At 36.5% G+C, this 19,101-nt stretch overlaps 2 protein-coding genes across 5 annotated transcripts in view; one reads left to right on the top strand and one right to left on the bottom strand.

The window, feature by feature from the left end:
* si:ch1073-396h14.1 overlaps positions 1–19,101 on the top strand; it is a 43,745-nt gene that overhangs the window by 20,465 nt on the left and 4,179 nt on the right. For both annotated transcript variants that reach the window (XM_087304123.1, XM_087304122.1), the window contains exons 7-12: positions 1,621–1,713; positions 3,479–3,647; positions 11,536–11,696; positions 13,530–13,701; positions 13,863–14,007; positions 15,332–15,515. In XM_087304123.1, coding sequence (XP_087160249.1) covers positions 1,621–1,713; positions 3,479–3,647; positions 11,536–11,696; positions 13,530–13,701; positions 13,863–14,007; positions 15,332–15,515 — 924 coding nt within the window. The remainder of the gene's footprint in view (positions 1–1,620; positions 1,714–3,478; positions 3,648–11,535; positions 11,697–13,529; positions 13,702–13,862; positions 14,008–15,331; positions 15,516–19,101) is intronic.
* Positions 4,192–19,101, bottom strand: part of lpl2a (lipoprotein lipase 2 a) — a 31,339-nt gene continuing 16,429 nt past the window's right edge. Inside the window, exons 6-8 of one of the 3 annotated variants that reach the window (XR_015521810.1) lie at positions 17,202–17,375; positions 4,390–4,880; positions 4,192–4,309 (exon numbers count right to left, since the gene is read on the bottom strand). Coding sequence is in view for 1 of the 3 variants with exons in the window: in XM_087304127.1 (XP_087160253.1) it covers positions 17,158–17,375 (218 nt within the window). In the remaining 2 variants the exon portion in view is untranslated. Of the gene's footprint in view, positions 4,310–4,389; positions 4,881–15,564; positions 17,376–19,101 lie in introns of those variants that run through there. The other 2 variants (XR_015521809.1, XM_087304127.1) reach the window with 2 other exon arrangements.

Genomic DNA, 19,101 nt, shown 5'->3' with positions numbered 1-19,101 from the left:
CAGTCTTAAGTCATTGAAAAGCACAAGTTATTTCATCCACTTTCTGTATATTTATTTGTTCTGCCCTAACTTCACATTATGGGAATTCTCCAATCTAACGTAACTTTAATTTAGTGGGTAATTTGTATTAATTTACACAATCTCAGTTGTATATTTTGGTACAATTTGTTCATCCTCAATGAAGGGTAGGGCTAGGGGTGGGGTTTAGAGACAGTCCTTCTTTTAAAAATCATACATTATCATTCAATTGAAGTTGATTGACTTTGTACGAATTAGCCACTTTTCTGGCAATATGTAAAATAGTTACATTTCCTTATAAGATTGGTCTGGAATTTTCCTATTCACCTCCCTCCCCTACTCCACCTCTCTAAACCTGCTTCAAAGACAATCCCTGCTTTTTCTTACTATACCATGTTTTTCTGTAACAGGTGCACGTTTCGGCAGTAGCCTTCTCTCATCCAGCAGCACTACATGTAGTTTGGACAAAGCGGATATACATTTAAACTAAGATGCTGTTTAAAGGAATTTGTTAGGAATAAAATCATTTTGATAGTAAAATACAATGGTCCCTCAGTAATCGCAGGAGTTACGTTCTAAAAATAATTTGCGGTTGGCAAAATCCAAAAAGTAGTCTACTTTATTTTTAACAATTATTTTAGATGTTTCTCAGACAGGCATTAACATTTTCACACTTCTATCTTTTTTTAAAACACACTCAAAGTTCAAACCTTAATAGAAAAGTAAGTCCAGTATTATAGAATGAAACCAAAATCTTCATTTATTTATTCTGTTATGGCGCCCTACAGCCTTGTAACATCTACCTTCCTTTACCATGTCCAGAAGTCCAAATTTTTGTGCAATGTTTAGGATCTTCCTCTGCTTTCTAGGTGCTACCATAGGTGCCGTTGACGCAGAATGTTTCGTCAACATTGTGGGCAGAAAACTTGCAAACATGCAGTACAGCACTTCAGAGCCACACTGCTAGCGATCGAAGATTTATGTAAAATTGGCAAGCTGAAACATTCTGTACTGTACAGGAGACATGAAGGAGATTGATTGACAATGGTCTACAGCCAATCAGGGCGCAGAACACAATGCACTATAAAAAAAAGCATGTCAAATTACACGAAAACAATCTGCAAAACTGCAAGGGATCATTGTACTCCATTTATAATCATAAATCGTGTGTGTTTATGCACACTAATATCTTCCAACGTTTTATTATTTGACACATTGAGAAGTGTTTGTGTAAATGGGTGTAGGTGCTCAGGCTGCGTGCCATGTCACAGCGTTATTCCCCATTACTATATTCACCCAGTGCTCTGTGCTAACATGTTGGTCTTGGCCTGCGTGGTGTAAGGAACAGAGGCCAGAATTTCACTCCTGTTCCCTACCAGACACTTTACCCAAGAGTGGTTTCATTCCCTCAGAGGCCAAATGTGCCTTTAACTGACAGTGACTGGGGCAAGAGACTCTCCAGAGGATTCACTGTTGCAACTGGAACTCTGAAGAACAGTGTCTCAACTGATCAGATAATTCGATAAGACGCCTGTGGCAAAATTTATCTGTCTAATTGAGATAAGCTTAATGAAATGATGATGTGAAAATGATGTTTTGCAGGTTGCCTCCTACATGAAAGCTGTAAATGATGTTTACGATAAAGCCAACTTTGACGGCATCGAGCTGATCAACTTTAAAGTGAAGTTTCTCACTGTAAGGTCCAAGTTTCTATTTTTTTTAATCTTCCTTTTTTGGAATAGCTCACCCTAAAAGGATGTGTAGTCACCACTTACTCACCTTCAAGTGGTTCCAAGCCTTTATGTGTTTTATTTATCAAGATATTTTGAAGCACGTTGTAGAAACCGGTAGTCATTTACATACATGGTAGGAAAAGTCAATAGCTATGTTTGCTTTCATCTATGATTATGCATATTTTAGATAATCACATAAAAAAATTGCTTAATGGAAGTGTCATGTTTAATCTCACACCTACAAAAGCTATCAGCTGTTCATTGTTGGGTTGGGCGATATGGCAAAAATGCAATCTTGATAATTGTTTTCCATATTGAATGATAGCGATATATATTTTTATATAAGTTGTTAATGCTTTAGATTTAATAGAGTACCCCAACAATGACTGAAGCCACAAACATTTAAGGGTCCATTTAATGACATAATATTTTTGGCCGATAAATTTTTGATACAAAATTTCGAAAATTCGGTACATCTCTAATGTTAACACACTATTAGATTCCTATTGTTGCACATTTCTGATGTGTGATTGGCTTTTAGATCAATACAGAGTTAAAAAGTCCAGAGCGTATCATTGTTATTGACATAAATTTGTCGCGATTCAGTATAATATCATTTATCGTCCCAGCCCTAATTCATTGCATTTAACCTTCTAAGGCACAACTAGTTTATTAATATTATAAGAAAAAACTACAGCACTACAGCAAATAACAGTTATTTTTTTGATATTTGATGTCAGTTTATCAGAAAACATCGATTTTGTTCTCTTTTGACTCATTAGCTGGAAACGGAGCTTTAATTCGCAAATGTTTTATGCGATATTCGTGTTTTGCGCGTATGATTTGCAACTCTTGATTGAATCATAGCTAATTGCTTCGTCAAAATATCTTGTTTTTTGTTAAACAGAAACTTAAACAGATATGGAAAAAAATGGAGGTGAGTAAATGATGACAGAAATTTTTATTAAATATTTTGGGTATATACTTGCTATACAACTATACTTGCTGAAAAGAAAAAGAAACCATCATAGAATTTGTAATGGTTTTAACTGGTATAGTTGAAGATTGTATTGTTTTTATGTAAATATAATGGTTCTTTGGGTCCCCACTGGTAATTTCTTTGCTTTCTATTTGGTGGCATGTTAAAAGCAAACAGTTCTAATTGAAAATGTCCCAAAAAGGTGGTTAGAATTTGATGTTGTGTCATTTGTTATGGTATTTGTAGTGGAAATTATAACTTGTGTGATGGTTTCTATTGATTTTTATCAACACTAATCCCTTTGCAACTTGTATTGTCATTCTTCCATCTGACTTAATTCTTCATCCACGTCGAAGATTTGCAATAGCCCAAACCAATAAGTGAAGTTTCACGAACGAATTTTGAGGGGAGCCCATAATCTGTTTGATGGTGGCTGGTCTCACATCTATAATTATTAGTAAGCCATCGGATCATTCTAAACTCAATATAAAGAGTCTGACTAGCATTACTACCTTATCTTCATTTCTGAAGAATACCATCATCCACCCTATCTCTTTTTCCTCCTTTACCAGGGGAGAGCTCTCATGAACTACCTGATAATGACCCCCTTACATGCTGATTGATCAGGCGGGAGCACTGAGCTCAATTATGTCCGAACTCAGGGTTCTCTCCCGGAACAGCATGCAAAACCTGCTATCATTATCAAGCAGTATCTAAGTGTGAACTCTTGAAACTTTGATTATTACAGGTGATCACAGAGGAAGATCCCAGCAGTCCCATAAGCGTCACTCATGTTGGTCCTGAGAAGCTTTTGAGTCTGTTTTCCGAGACGAACTGGAATGACTTCTGCCTATCTTATCTGTTGACTGACAGAGACTTTAGCGGGGTTCTCGGCCTGGCCTGGGAAGGAAAAGCAGGTAATATTTTACCCCATCCACTCTAGAGAGCATCGCCAACACAAGCTGCCTCATTGACACCCACAACAAATGTCACGTAGAGAAATATTATGATACTCAATGGTGGCCAGCTATTAATGCCTTTGGTATGCAACCTCTATGTCTTTGACGCGACACGACATTGAATGGAAGCTATCTGATAACATCACTCAAGCCCCGGACACCCTATTGAAAAACTGCAGTGCGGATGGTGGGGGTCTGGGTGTGGAGTGGTGGTCTTTTGGGGAGTGTTTTCTAGGAAAGAATGTGCGCTCGTGTAAAATTCAGAGAAACAACCTTCCTGGAAGTTTTATAGCGATCAATCGTGCTGTTTTGTGAGTTTTATGAGGTACAGATGGATACAAATGTACTAATATGAAACTGCAGCACTTTCTAGGGAATCACTTGTTTACAATAACATTCATGATTGTGTGAATAAATGTAATTGTAGAAATAGATGTACGAAGTAAATACCAGAATACATTCCTCTACATATTTGAAATAAATGCAGTAGTATAAGCTTACATATTTGAATCTATAAAGATTTTATTAAACAAGATTACATACTGTTCTTTAACATGCAGACAAGCATATAGGCGTCAAAATAGTTGAATAATTAGGCATAATTGAACAAATAGACAGAGCTAAAAAAAAAGTATACTATTGAGTAAATAAAATGTTTATCAGCATAAGTAAATAAACAGATATTATTGAAAAATCTGACAATTGAATGAGTACACAGTCATGTAGTTGCATACGTAATTGAATAGATAGATGCAATTAAACAACTTGATGAATTTAAATTGTTACTTTATTGAATAACTAGACAATGATACAGTCATTTACAAAATTAAACAAACAGATATAATTTAACAATGAAATATAATTGAACAATTCAACATTATTGCACAAGTATATATAGTTGTAATTGTAAAAGTAATTGACCACATAATTGAATAAATAGATATAATTTTACAACTAGATGTAGTTTGAATAGTTGGATGTAACTGAATAACCAGACAAGGACACAGTTGTTTACAAAATTGAACAAACATATGATTTAACGTTGGCGCCAATAGCCTAATGCTTAGTGCGTCGACTTATAGCACCCAGGTGCTCGCGGCGACCCAAATTCGATTCCCGGCTCAAGGTCCTTTGCCGATCCTACCCCTCTCTCTGCTCCTTATACTTTCCTGTCTGTAAATCTTCACTCTCCTGTTATTAAAAAGACGAAGAAAAAAAAACTAAAACAATAATTACATAACATTTAATTTAACAGTACAACAATTGAATAAGTAGACATTATTGAACAAGTACAGATAGTTGAAATTGTAAACAGTCATGTAGTTGCATACATATTAGAATAAATATATGTTGCTAAACAACTAGATGTGTGTATATATATATAATTAAACAAGTATTTATAATTGAAATTGGATGCAATCAAGTAGTTGACCATGTAATTGAAACAATAGATATAATTTAACAACTTGACGCAATTGAATGGTCAGATGTAAATTAATAACTAGACAAGGATACAGGTATTTACAAAATTGAATAAACATAAAATTGAATGATACAACAATTGAATTAGTAGACTTTATTGAAGTACAGATTGAAATAGTCGCAGTCATGTAGTTGCATACGTAATTGAATCAATAGATGTAATTAAGCAACTAGATGAATTTGAATTGTTACATTATTGAATAATTAGATGATGATACAGTTATTTACAAAATTGAACGAACAGCTATAATTTAACGATGGAATATAATTGAATAATTATATAACTTTACTAAACAGTTCTGTATAGTTGAAATTGTACAAGCAATTGACCACATAATTGAATAAATAGATATAGTTTTATAACTAGACGTAGTTTGAATGGTTAGATGTAATTGAATAACTAGACAAGTATACAGAGGATACAGTTATTTACAAATTGAACAAACATAATTTAACGATACAACAATTGAAAAAGTAGACTATTGAACAAGTACAGATTGAAATTGTATGCAGTCATGTTGTTGCATTTGTAATTGAATAAATAGATGCTATTAAATGACTAGATGTATTTCAATGGTTAGATGTTACTGATTGACTAGACAAGGATACAGTTATTTACAAAATTGAACAAACTGACATAAATAACACAACATAATTGAATTAATATATATATATATATATATATATATATATATATATATATATATATATATATATATATATATATATAATTGAACAAGTATTTATAAGTGAAAATAGATGCAATCAGATAGTTGACCATGTAATTGAATCAACAGGTATAATTTTACAACTTGACGTAATTTAATGGTTAGATGTAATTGAATAACTAGACAAGGATACAGTTGTTTACAAAATTTAACAAACGTATAATTTAACGGTACAACAATTGAATAAGTAGAATTGAATTGAATACTAAATTGAGTATTGTATTGAATAATTAGACATCATTGAACAAGTAAATATAGTTGAAATTGTATGCAATTAAGTAATTGACCACATAATTGAATAAATAGATATAATTTTACAACTAGATTTTAATATAATTTATATTATTATATTTCACAAATAGATGTAATTTTACAAAATTGAACAGATATTATTGAAGAGTGCCGTGTAATTTAATGTGTAGAAATAATTGAATAAGTACATATAGTTGCAATTGCACACAATCATCTATTTGCATATGTAATTGAATAAATATATATATATATATATATATATATATAATTAAATGGGTATTTATAATTGAATTACTAGACAAGGATACAGTTTTCTACATAATTTCAAAACAGATATGATTTGCCAACGAGATTTAATTGAACGAGTAGCAAAATTGAACAAATACATATAGTTGAAATTGTACACAATGTATTTACTATTTAATTGAATGTATATATGTGCAATTAAACAACTAAATATAATTAATTGGGTCAATATAGTTGAATAATTAGACAAGCATACAGTTATTTACATAAGTGTAAAAATGTAATTTAATGATGAGACATAATTGAATTAATAGACAAGCATGTTGTGTAGATGTAATTCAACTTAAAAACCAACTTACAATTATTGACATCATTGAACAAATATGTAATTTTCTGTGCAGACATAATTACATGAGGAGCCCAAGCTACTATTGTCTACATAACTATATGAGTTGACCATAATATGGTAAGGAAGTACGATGCTTAATCAGTAAAATCTTACTATAGCTTTTTTTAAAACCAAAACAACAATGTTAGTGCATTGTTTGTTGTACAGCTCCTAAGATGGCCTTGTAATTAACATTCCTCTCCGCAACACAATGAATGCCGCATTCTCCATTAACAGCTTCCTCTACATGACAGGACATGAGCTCAGCTCTCATTCCCTTTAATCTGGTCATTACCTAGATCCTGAATCTCATAAATGGGATCCTCCCTTGTTCATTGAACAATTTATTCATCTACCAGCATGAATTACCATGGAACTCTTACTGGTTAAAGGGATAGTTCACCCAAAAATGATTTACTTCCCCTTCATTTGTTCAAAACCTTTTTGAGTTTCTTTTGTCCGATGAACACAAAAGAAGATATTTTGAAGAATGCTAAAAGCTGCACCCATTGACTTCCATAGTAATTTTTTACTATGGAAGTCAATGGGTGTCAGCAACCAGCATTTTTCAAAACATCTTTTGTTTTCAACAGGAGGAAGAAACCCATAAAGCCACTTGAGAGATTAAATGATGAGGAATTTATTTTTTATTTTTGGGTGAACTATCCCCTAAAGCTAGTTTGTTAAACATCCAAATAAGGAAATCAGAACAAATTAGTTGCAAAATAACCTAGTTGTGTGGCATAAGTGGGTACTAAATTTAAAGGGCACATATTTTACCCCTTTTTCAAGATTTAAGAAATGCCTTTTGTGTGTCCAAAAGAAAAGTTTAAGTTGGAGCTCAAAACAACCATCAGATTATTTCAGCTGTTCACAAACTTTTCAATTTGTGACCTCCAAAATAACAATGCCGGTGCTTCGCAAGCCCCAATATCCTCTGAGGTTGTTATAAATATGTAAACATTACCCATACCAACACATACCAATAGGCCCAAGTCTATTTGTCATTTAATTTTGGAGAATGACACTCGACGACCAATCCATGTTGAGTTGTGGCCTAAATTTATTATTAATATACGTGAGTGCTGTAAAGGGGTCAAAAAGTTCAACCTGGTGCCATAAAATTAAACTGCTGCATTTGATGCTATTGCTGTGTCTTTAATATAATGTAATCACCCCAGCGGTTGCCAAAAAAAATATTATTTGCTTTTTTCTGTAGGTTAATTTTGCTAGTTAAATAAAATTAATTAGAGTTTTGGAAATCACCAAGCGATCCCGCTCATTGTTCCGAGACCCCCTGGGGGTCCCGACCCCCACTTTGGGAACCACTGGATTATTTATTTTACCTTTCCGAATTTTATGCTCTAAACACAGTGTAGCTGTTTTTGTTGCCTGTGACTCAATCTCCACCTCGGCTGCGTGCGTCAGATAAACAGCAAAGTGACAGACATAAAGGAAGCAGATCTCTCTTAACGTTTGTGAGAAATACTACAGTAAGAACTTTCCCAATGATTATTTGATGTATTTGTTGTGGAGTTAATTCAAGCCTTTCTGCAATGATGAGTCACACACCATGTTGTTACAAAGTTCACCATACACAGACGGACACACACACAATGTGCGCGTTTAACTTTGCACTGTTTTTGCACGGCAAATGTGACAGGATACACATTAATATCTACTGCTGTATGGATATCTGTTATGGTAATGTACAAAATAAACCTAATTAACGTCAGCAAACCAGGATTGAAGCATCTTCTTTTATAATTGTACTGACACGCGGCTGTGGTGATAATGTCGATAAAATTGCTGTATTCCTTACAAACATGCACTGTTTTAAAAACATTTTTAAACTCATTCTTGATCACATTTGATGATTCATGATGACAGAGAGCTGAACAGATCTTTAAATCCCTGTCACTTTGCGCACATCCTTTCTTGTTGATTTGATTATATGGGTTACTATGTAGACATGTTAACACCCAGGTGTCAATCAACTCGATAGACAGTGAGGCTGCACTCCTACATCACATTGTATTGGGCCTCAAAATGGGAGGGATTTGGATCCTATTTTAACATCAAGAAATTAAAAAAAGAGACTTATTGTGTTTATATGACTTCAATATGACTGTTGACACACTATAGCTACACACAGTTCTGTCCAAACAGCTTACAAAAGATGATTTTCATCATAGGCGCCCTTGAAGTTACTACTAAAACTCAAGTTGCTGCTAAATGCTGTGTATTATGTGCATTATGTTACAAATAGGTCTGCCTTCCCAGCAGGCTATTTACTCATCTGCGACCACATTCCTTTCAATTTGACTCTCTGGATTCTCATATCATCGAGTGGATGTTTTCACAGAGGTTGTGTTTTGTAAATCTACACTGGCCTCAATTCGGTTACACCAACTAAATGTCACCGGGATCTCAGCTGGACTGAAAACTGAGCGGTCATTGTTTTGATTATTCTTGCGGTTGGAGGTGCAGGCCACCAGTGGACTGAGAATGTTGCCATGGGATTGACAACAGCCATCACTGTGATTGGCTGAGAAAGGAGGTGTGAGTCCAAAGCAGTTGTGTCATGTGACCACAAAACTATGCACTACTAGACCTCTGCCCCCCCCCTGCTACAAAAACTAGGATGACCGCATTCCTTTTTCTGCATTGGCCACTATGGTAAAACCCTCACGTGAAGAGGTTGCATTAGACATGCATATTAGCATTTAAACACCATGCAAATCCGCTAGCCAGTTGCGTTCAATTCCTCACAGTGGTCCTCCTCAAGTGTAAACTTGTTTTTGGACAAACTTCACAGTACAACAACTATTGATGTGACTTCCCAGTGCTTTAGCTCTCAAACATGTCAGAAAACTTGATGAATGCTAACGCTAATGTCTGGGAAGTTGAATAAAGACATCTGCAACAGACCACAGTCCAAGCTTTGTTGTCTTGACTGGTCTTGTTGTCACTCGTTCATTTCACAGTGGGGGTTTGGGCCTTTTTGTCAATCATCCTTACTAAAAAATAGGCACACAACTCTGGGATTTGGTAGGAGGTCTGTATTTCTTTAGTATTTTGAAGCATTACGACTGCTTTAAAGTGTCATATTATTTAATTTGTCATGTAAAGTTATACAGGCATATACTTTGATATATTATGTGAAATTTGGTGGTCAGTGAACTTATTTTGTGCAATAATCAAACATGATATATGTATAATTGGCGTTCTGTAGAAGGATACAGTGGGGTGCTAAATTAAGGGTTAAGCTACAGAAATATATCATCACTTTTGAGCTGTATCTATCCTAATCAATAAAATTGAATGGAAGCTTTGGTTTATAAAATGTCTTGTTTACTCAAAATAATGCCTTAATCTTGACTTTTTTGGCTTATTTGTTCTATCTTGCCAATTGTTTTGAAGAGTTTAACCCGAGACCATGATGACTGCTCTCAGTTGACTGTGTTGTGGTGCCAGTCAACAGCCTTGTGCCCTAAAAACCTCGTCACAAAAATAACTCCATGCAAGTCCAGTGGAAAATAAGCCTGATATAGCAAGCGTGACTGCCAGTGACGTCCCCAAGGGGCCTTCCTGGTCACCTTGCAAGTTGTTGAATGAGCTGTAAAGGTGCCTCTTAACTCAAGCACACACTAGTAAACGCTTCACCTTAGTTTCATTTGGCTCCTGTCCCAGTCATATGAGATGAGTAAGCTCTGCAACCATGCATTGCATTTATATTCCACGGCCTAATTGAATATAGCCCACATAGTTGTTTTAATATGTTTGTGAGGACCAGATGTCCTTTTCATAACACTATCACTGGTTAGAAATTGTCTGCAAGACCTTAATAAATCTTTTAGTTATCGTACATTATTATTAATTTGATATATAATGGTTACATATTGTAACTTATTATAAATGTATTTATTATATAGTAGATTATAAGCTGTTTATGCAAATCTGTTGAATTTTCCTTAGAACCTGCAGAGACAAATGACTCAGCAATTGAAAAAAAAAATCAAGACCTGTTTTTTGTGTGATTACGTAAATGAGAGACAGATGACCAGATAACCGTTAAAGCTCTATAAACCCACATTTCCCATATGTTTTATGTGAGCAAGTTCATCTGACCTCAATGTATGGTTCTTGTAAATTTCCACCCCCGACAAGCAAAAAAAAAAGAAAAAAAAAAGTGGATGGTTTCATGACGTTTTCCCAGCAGGTTTGAAACACAAATCTAACAACATCTGAGGAAGCCATAAGCTTGACCTTTGGTTTTGCTGGACTAAAGGTTCATAGGCTGGTTTAAAACGATCCAGGACTTTGGGTTTTGATGGACAGGCTGGTCTTGACCAACTACAACCCCTCTTACCACCCACCAGCAGAGTTTAGTGAGCAATGATGTAATTGGTTAGTGCTGTGCGAAAAACTCCAGATGTTTGTGATCAGCAGTAAAATCGTGTGTTGGCATTTATATAAGCTTGAAACATGGGGGAGTATGATATCCTCATAGGATATTATTTGGCAAGCCTAAGAGTCCATTTCAAAATACAGTATATCTTTACTTTTAACGTATAGCTAAGAGAGTTAAATGAGTTAAGAGTTTACTGCTCTGAAAGACAAAGTCATTAAAAATGACCTGAGTCAATCCAATCTTTGCTTTAACATAACATGCCTGAAACTTGTTATTGTGTCCTGCTGTGTTTTTAGCTTGAGTCTCATTTCTGATTGTCCTTTCTCTAATTCGTAGATAATTGGGGAGGAATCTGCTCTAAAATGATCCTCAAGAGCGGTCGCAATTGCAGCCACAACACTGGTCTTGTAACCCTTCAGACCTATGGCCACTACCTTTCTACCAAACACGTACATCTGACCTTCGCCCATGAGTTGGGCCATAGCCTTGGAGCTCCTGTGAGTCTGATGCCTCTCTTTACTGTCATCGCCAGCTGGATTAAATCACCCAACATTTGGTTTGCAAATCTAAGATGGCTGCACTGTGTTGCTCTGTTTTAAAAAGCATGATTTTACACTGTTGACAGATGCTAGCATGTTTTTGCTTGATTCCAAACTTTAGCATAGCATGTCACTCTATTGCATGAAGCTGCATATCTAAATGCCTTTCAGCGACTCTTATTTCCACCTGTTTTAGCCATGTTTCTCACACTACATAGAACTTGCATTAACGTTAAGACACATTTGACAGCAGAAGGCTGACAAGCATGGCTCATTGTTTCCAGATTGAATTTGGGATGCAGAGTAGATCAGAAGAGCCGCATCACCTATAATTTATGTGGAGGCCTGGGAAAGGGGCCAAAGGCCCTTGCTCCAGTTATCTCATTTAATTCTTGAAGTTCAAAATGTACTGTAGAGCGTCTGTGAATGAAAAGCACGACAAAATAGTGTGTGTACACACATGGACATATAATATTAATATTATTTAAAAACAGAACATTAAAAAACACAATTTTTATCTAGTTTTTAAACAGTTATACTTGTACATTAAGGGATGCACCGAAATGAAAGTTCTGAGTCAAAGTCAAAATTCTAGATGCACTTGGCTAAAAAACAAAGCAGAAACTGCTTTAAGATTATTTATTATTTTATTAAATAATATAAAGCAATTTTGTTAGACGTTTAAAATTCAGCCCAATAACTTGAAAAACACCAAAACTACCAACAAAAACACCAATATTTTATTGGTAGTCAAAAATCGAGAGGTTTAATTTTACCAGTGTTGTGAGCACAGCACATTCCATGTTGAAAACAGTAATGCTATTGAAAGCAACAGGAACAAGTATACTACATAGAAATTTCCTGTCAATGCGTTATTTGAGTAGGCTATGCTTCCCTAGTGAGCATGTGCAGTTCGTGCATAGATTTGTGTACAGTTACACGAGGGGAATATCCACAGTGCAAAATATTGAGCTACTTTAAAAAAACTGACTATGATGTGCTTGCAAATTAATGGATTTCATATTGCATCACTTTCTGCATATGGTGTGAAAACCATATGAACCTTTTTTTTTTGCCTCATTTCCAGCTGTTTTCTCTTTCCGACAAAAAATGCCAATCATTTCGAGAAGGGTATAAACAGAGGTCGTAGCCAGCTCCAAATGAGTGGGACTTGAGCTCCATGTGGGCTGTACAAACCTGGAGTTCTCATTTTATTAAAGTGTTTTATATGACACAGAGTCCAACCTACTGTGTTTTTGAATGTCTACACCAGGGGTGTCCAAACTTGGTCCTGGAGAGCCAGTTTCTTGCATATTTTAGTTCCAATCCTAATTAAACAAACCTGAACCAGATAATCAACTTCCTTCTAGGTGTACTAAAAACTCTCAAGCAGGTGTGTTGAAGGAAATTGAAGCTAAACTATGCAGGACCCCAGTCCTCCAGGACAGAGTTTGGACACCCCTGGTCTACTCTTACCGTAACCCTAAACCAATACTCACAGTAACCTGTTGTGTTTTATTAACGTCTACTACACATACACACTACTACACACTACTACAGCAACCCTGCCCACTTGCGGCGTAAGTCCCTCCCACTTGGTGGTCTCCACGCTGCAGCAATACCTACTCGATAATTTCTGCCAGCAAAAAATTCAGTGCATCCCTAGTTGTTGCAACTGTTATTCTTTCCCCAATGTAGAATACCACAAACTATTAGCTCCCAGGTGATTTTAGTTTCAGACTCCTGATTTTAAATGTTTGCATTTTACTTCATGTGTTTTGTCTACGACAGCATGATGAAAACTCTAACTGTGGGGACCTGGAGGTCACCAGTGGCAAAGGAAGATTCTTGATGTTCCCGAAAGCCGCCAGCAGGATTGAGGAGAACAGTGACAAGTTCTCCCCCTGCAGTCTGCGGCATATGAGTCACCTTCTTAATGTAAAGAAGGACACATGCTTTGTTGGTAAGATGCCCAAACAAGTTTTAGGGATGCAGCAGATGTGCTGCTAAATATTAGGTTATTCAACATTAATTCAAACATTAATAAAATGTTTTATATTCATGATTGATCAAGATAGAAGTTAAACCTAGCTGTCCTGTCTTATACTGGTTTTGTTTTGTCAGATAGTGACCAGCCCATTTGTGGAAACCGCATTGTAGAAGAGGGGGAAGAGTGTGATGTGGGCCATAATGATAGTGATCCATGCTGCCACAGCTCAAAAGAGCCTTCAGGCATTGAGTGCAGACTGAAGCTTGGCAAACAGTGCAGGTTTGCATTAAACATTTTAATATCTGTGGACTATGTGGATGAAACGAACTTCCCAAATTTAATCACTTAAGGCCATGCCTTGGTGATGTTGTACTGACTTTTGTATAATAGACATCTGCAAAGATCACCGCCAAGGGGTTTTCTATCATTATTGCTTGAGATGCTTGTGAGTTCCCTTTTCAAACACACAATGAATGTACAAGAGCATCTAGTCCTGCTTCTGAAGTTGCCACCTTCCGCTGGAGTTGAGACCCAGTTGTAATTTAACACCTTATTTGAAATGCCTTGGCAAGGGAATTTGAACAAGTTGGAGCTAAACTCTCCATATTGCTGGTCCTCTGAGAATTGGGATTGACACCCCTGTCATAGAAGTCCCATCCTCTTCTTTTGGTGGACTACTTTGTTTTCAAGAGTTTGCCCTTAGCTGATGATTGATAATAAAGTGTATTTGGCATCCTGTCCCGAGAGAGAGCCCTGAGCTCAAAAGATCATTGAGCCCGGGGCTCCCTCCCGATAGAAGGGTGAAAAGGGAGTTTGAGCTCTGATAGATCTCGAAAACTTCCCTGCTAATGAATGGCAAATTATGAATTTCTATGGAAATATACTGTTGACTTGTCTAGATTGCCAATTTGGTTGGGTATATTCACCCATGTCACATGTCTTTGGATTGTGGGTGGAAACGGGAGAACCCGGGGTAAACCCACGAGAGCACAGGGAGAACATGTAAAATCCGCACAGAAACTTCAGCTGGCCTGGTAAGGACTTGAACCAGTGATGTACTTGCTATGAGGCAACAGTGCTAACCACTGGGCTGTCATGCCGCCCTGTCTAAAAAAGGGAGGAGGAGTAGGGGTGGAAGGGGGAATTCTTCAAAACAAAGATACTGATGTAAGAATTTCTGTTTATTTATGTTGAGTTAGAAATTGACTGATTGGTGGATCATGTATTAGCTAATGCTGGACCAGCCGTGTTCAATCTAAAGCATGTGATCTGCTCCAAATTAGCTTATAAATAAACTACACTTATGAGTTTAACATGTATAAGCATATCTGAATCAACTAATTCAGAAACTTCAAGATAACTTGAAACATGTTTTTGCTAAACTAACAGGAAAACTGACCTCCATGACCAGAATTAAGAAGCACTGCTCTAGATCAGGACAGGGCAACTTAGGTTACCTGACTTTTGACCTGGCTTTTAGAGCAGGTTAGATCGAAACGCTCAAGGAAGTCTGCCTTTTAGTACTTAGGTTTGCACTAAAGTTTTCCAAACGGAACTTCTTGAAGTTGACCATTGTTAACTGATCATCTTTTATCCACTTCAGTCCTAGCCAGGGTCTGTGCTGCAACTCCCAGTGTGTCTTCAAGGAAGCTGGGCTGATGTGTGAAGGAAACTCAGAGTGTCGTAACAAAAGTGTTTGTGCCGGTTCCTCTGCTGTTTGTCCAGAACCTCCTTCCAAGCCTGACATGACAATATGCAGTAATGGCACTCGTGTCTGTTCCAGCGGGGTACGTCCAACAGCGTATTTTTGGTTATTCCTAAAGGTCCCATGAACTTAAAATTAAAAAATGTTAGTTTCAAGGAAATCTATTAGCTAGCATGCTCTAAAACGGGGGACAAAAATTTATATGATTGATATAAACATCCAAAGTAAGTAGTTTGTCACTTCAGCCCTAATAGATCAACGATTTTTTTCACGTCACCTTATACCTCAGTTTCTCATCAAATCTTGACCAATTAAATGCTGTCTGTTATCTGGCATGCCCCACCTCCTTCAAAACACTTTTCATTTGCTTTTTATTTGATGTGCTTGATCTCAACCACTCTCACTGGTAGAACTGTGATAAAAGCAATATGCTATTGACTGTTTTTAAAGGGGAGGAGGTACCCTGTCCCACCCTCTCTTCATTTTTCTTTTGGTATTACATCAAACATCCAAAAAAATAATAATCCAATTTCAAAGCACTTCATGGGACTTTTAACACTAGAACAGAAAGTCATTTTGACCATGTTTACATTTTGTAAATTGTTTAACTTTTATTACAGTAAAGCCCAATATATTTACGGTACCCTGACCTTTTCCTAAATGTGTGTATTTTTCATTCTAACATTATACCTGTGCCTTTGAAAAAAAACATACCTCTGTTGCCTAGCATCTTTCTACTAACAAAATCAACAGAAAAAACTTTCTGATAGCAAACACATAACATTTTAACTTCAGTAAAAACTTTGCTTTCCACAGAGGTATGCGGAAGGACTTTTAATTTGTCAGTAACCTGGGTCAGTTGCTACAGGTGACTGTTTGCAGTTACAAAATCGGCACGTTTAAGGTCTGTTTTCTTTCAAAATCAGCGATCTCCACTAGCTGAGTGATATCCGATATAAAGTGGGTCTCAGATTGTACAACAGGCATGTTAAAAAACTCTTTTTCTTGCAAAGTTTAGTTCCAACCCCAATCAGACATACCTAATCAAAAAAAGGCTTTCTAGGCTTTGCTAGGCTTTCTAGAAACATCCTTTCAGGTGTGTTGAGACAAGTTGAAGCTAAAATCTGCAGGACACCGGTCCTCTAGGACCGAGTTTGGACACCCCGTTGTACAAGAAGCACTGCATTAAATTACATTTACAAAAGTAAAAAATTACATTACAAAAGTCACATTAACTGTTCACCAGAAGTTTATCAGTATGGAAAGAAACATAGCTCTGCATATACTCTATTATAGGCTTTATTACGAAAAGATTGTATTTTTATCGTAGTAGTAGGTAACTTATGGCTCGTGAACCACATGTGGCTCCTTCACCAAAAATATGTGGCTCTCCAGCTGTGTCCCTGTGGCCGGCACTAGAAATCAGTTTTCTATTGAAAATACAATTACAGTTCCCTTTTTTATTGTATTTTGTTTTACAGCAAAATTACGGTGGCCGAGAGAGCTTAACATGCTGCAATATAGGAAAACACGTGCCGATCTAAAAAAAAACACCAGCAAACTGAGAAAAGATCTTCATCTGTTTGACAGCACACATGCTGCAAGTTGTCACACATAAAAAAAACGTGCGGCATTTCACACAATACAACAGAAATGTTTCTAGGAGACCCTAAAACGTGGCGGATCCTGGTTATGAAGGTTATGGTTATTTAGGCTAATAAATACTAAAGACACTGGTGTCGGGTAAACAAAAAAACAAAAAACTCACCTTTCAAAGATCTCCTTACCGTACGTTTACACCGAAAGCGGCGAGAGCGTCCAAGGTCGTTCTGGCCTCCCTGGCGACAATGCTGTCTGCCTTCAGCTCCGGCGGCGAGAGCGTCAAAACTCGCTACATTGATCTCGTATTTAAAGGAGCCGTTGCAGCATGTCAGTTGCATTCCTGCATAAAACATGTTTCTAGCGTGAAAATGTTGCGCACTTCTTATCAAATTCATAAAACAATGGAAGATCAAGTTGCGTGTGGTGTGGCTTAGCTCTATTTATCCAATATGTGTCCATATGTCTGAAATATCCTGAAGCAGCAATACTGTTTTGCACGTCGTGTGAGTTTCCCGCTTTTTTTAAGATAAATTTATATAACATTAATGAACATCAGTAACTCGCCAGTAACTTATTTAATGCATGTTCCTGTAAGAAAACATTGTAAATAATTGGAAATCCGGCGACCGCAATCATCAAACCCTTGGGAACAACTGTGGTCGGAAGTTCACAGGTCTGTGTTCTCTGAACTCCAATCAAGCGGTGGACATCTTCATTCTGATTGCTTGCCGCCGAACCACGTCATAGCTCATTACCATAAAGTTGACTTGATTTCAACTCTCCTCGACGCCCACGCCGGAGAAGACACGCCGCGCTGCTCCTCGCCGCTTATCGCCACCGGCTCTCATTGAAAATGAATGACTTCCGGCTACTTTGACGCTCTTGCCGGTTTCGGTGTGAACGTACGGTTACAACCTCAACGGCGTCCGTCACATTTTTGGGCCCCTAGAAACATTTCCATTGTGTTCCATTGTATTTGCTTTGTGAGAAATGCAGCGTGTTTTATCAATGTTTGTGTTGTGAAAATGCAGTGTGTTTTATAATGTGCTTGCATTGTGAGGATTTGCAGCATGTGTGCTGTCAAACAGATGAAGATCTTTTTGTAAATTGCTGGTGTTTTTTGTAATTGCAAGTGTTTTCTCAAAATGCAGCACATTAAGCTTCTTCGGCCACAGTACAAAATGAATAAAAACTCAGTTTACAACAAAGAAGGTTTCGACCAATTGATGAATTTGAATCGTAACACTAATAAAAGGCCAAACAACTTATGTTTCTATGGTAACCTTGCGCAAATAAATACAACATTTATTAGTGCTGATGACGAAAAGAAAAATTCTATAAATGTGGCTTTCTTCATTCATGGACTTGCTCAACGTGATGCCTCATATTTGTTCATTTTTGAGTTGTACTTGGACTTGGTTAACTTGGTTTTTACAAATTTAAGTGGAGTGAACATAAAAAAATTAAGTTGTCCCAACGAAATGTCAAGAATTGTGTTGTTTTAGCTCATATTAAGTAAGCAGCTTAGAAGAGCACCAACAAAAAAAAGTGAGTGTGTATCCCAATGGCTCTATGAAAAATGCATTTGCCAAAAAAGTCTGAAATGGCTCTGCTGAAAAAAGGTTTCTAGCCCCGGTTTTTAGGGTGATAAATGACTTAAATATGACGACAGACATTTAAAGCTTAATTCTCAAATCTCAAAAGAAACTCTGAATGGAAGTATGACATGACAAAAATTCAATTCATTACAGTTTATTTGAATTGTCAGCAGAATTAGCATTCTGGTAGTTTAAGTGCTAAACCTCTTCAGCGGCGTTCACACTGTACTTATTTGATGTAGACTTGAATCCCAATCTGTTAAACTTGCGATTTGTACTTCACAAGTCTGATTTGTTTGTTCTCAGTCCAGTGTTTAAACACAAACACATTCAAATCTGGTTTCAAACCACAAAGAGATATAGTTTGGATCCTGTTTGTCATATTTCATGCATTCTTTTGCTATTCAGCATGCAAAAAACAATAGCCTTGAGCACATACTATATGTCATACAAATATGTTATTTAATT

Source organism: Danio rerio, chromosome 22 (assembly GCF_052040795.2).
Source record: "Danio rerio strain M-AB ecotype USA chromosome 22, GRCz13ab, whole genome shotgun sequence".
Classification (NCBI taxonomy): domain Eukaryota; kingdom Metazoa; phylum Chordata; class Actinopteri; order Cypriniformes; family Danionidae; genus Danio; species Danio rerio.
This window is presented reverse-complemented; position numbering and strand designations above follow the sequence as displayed.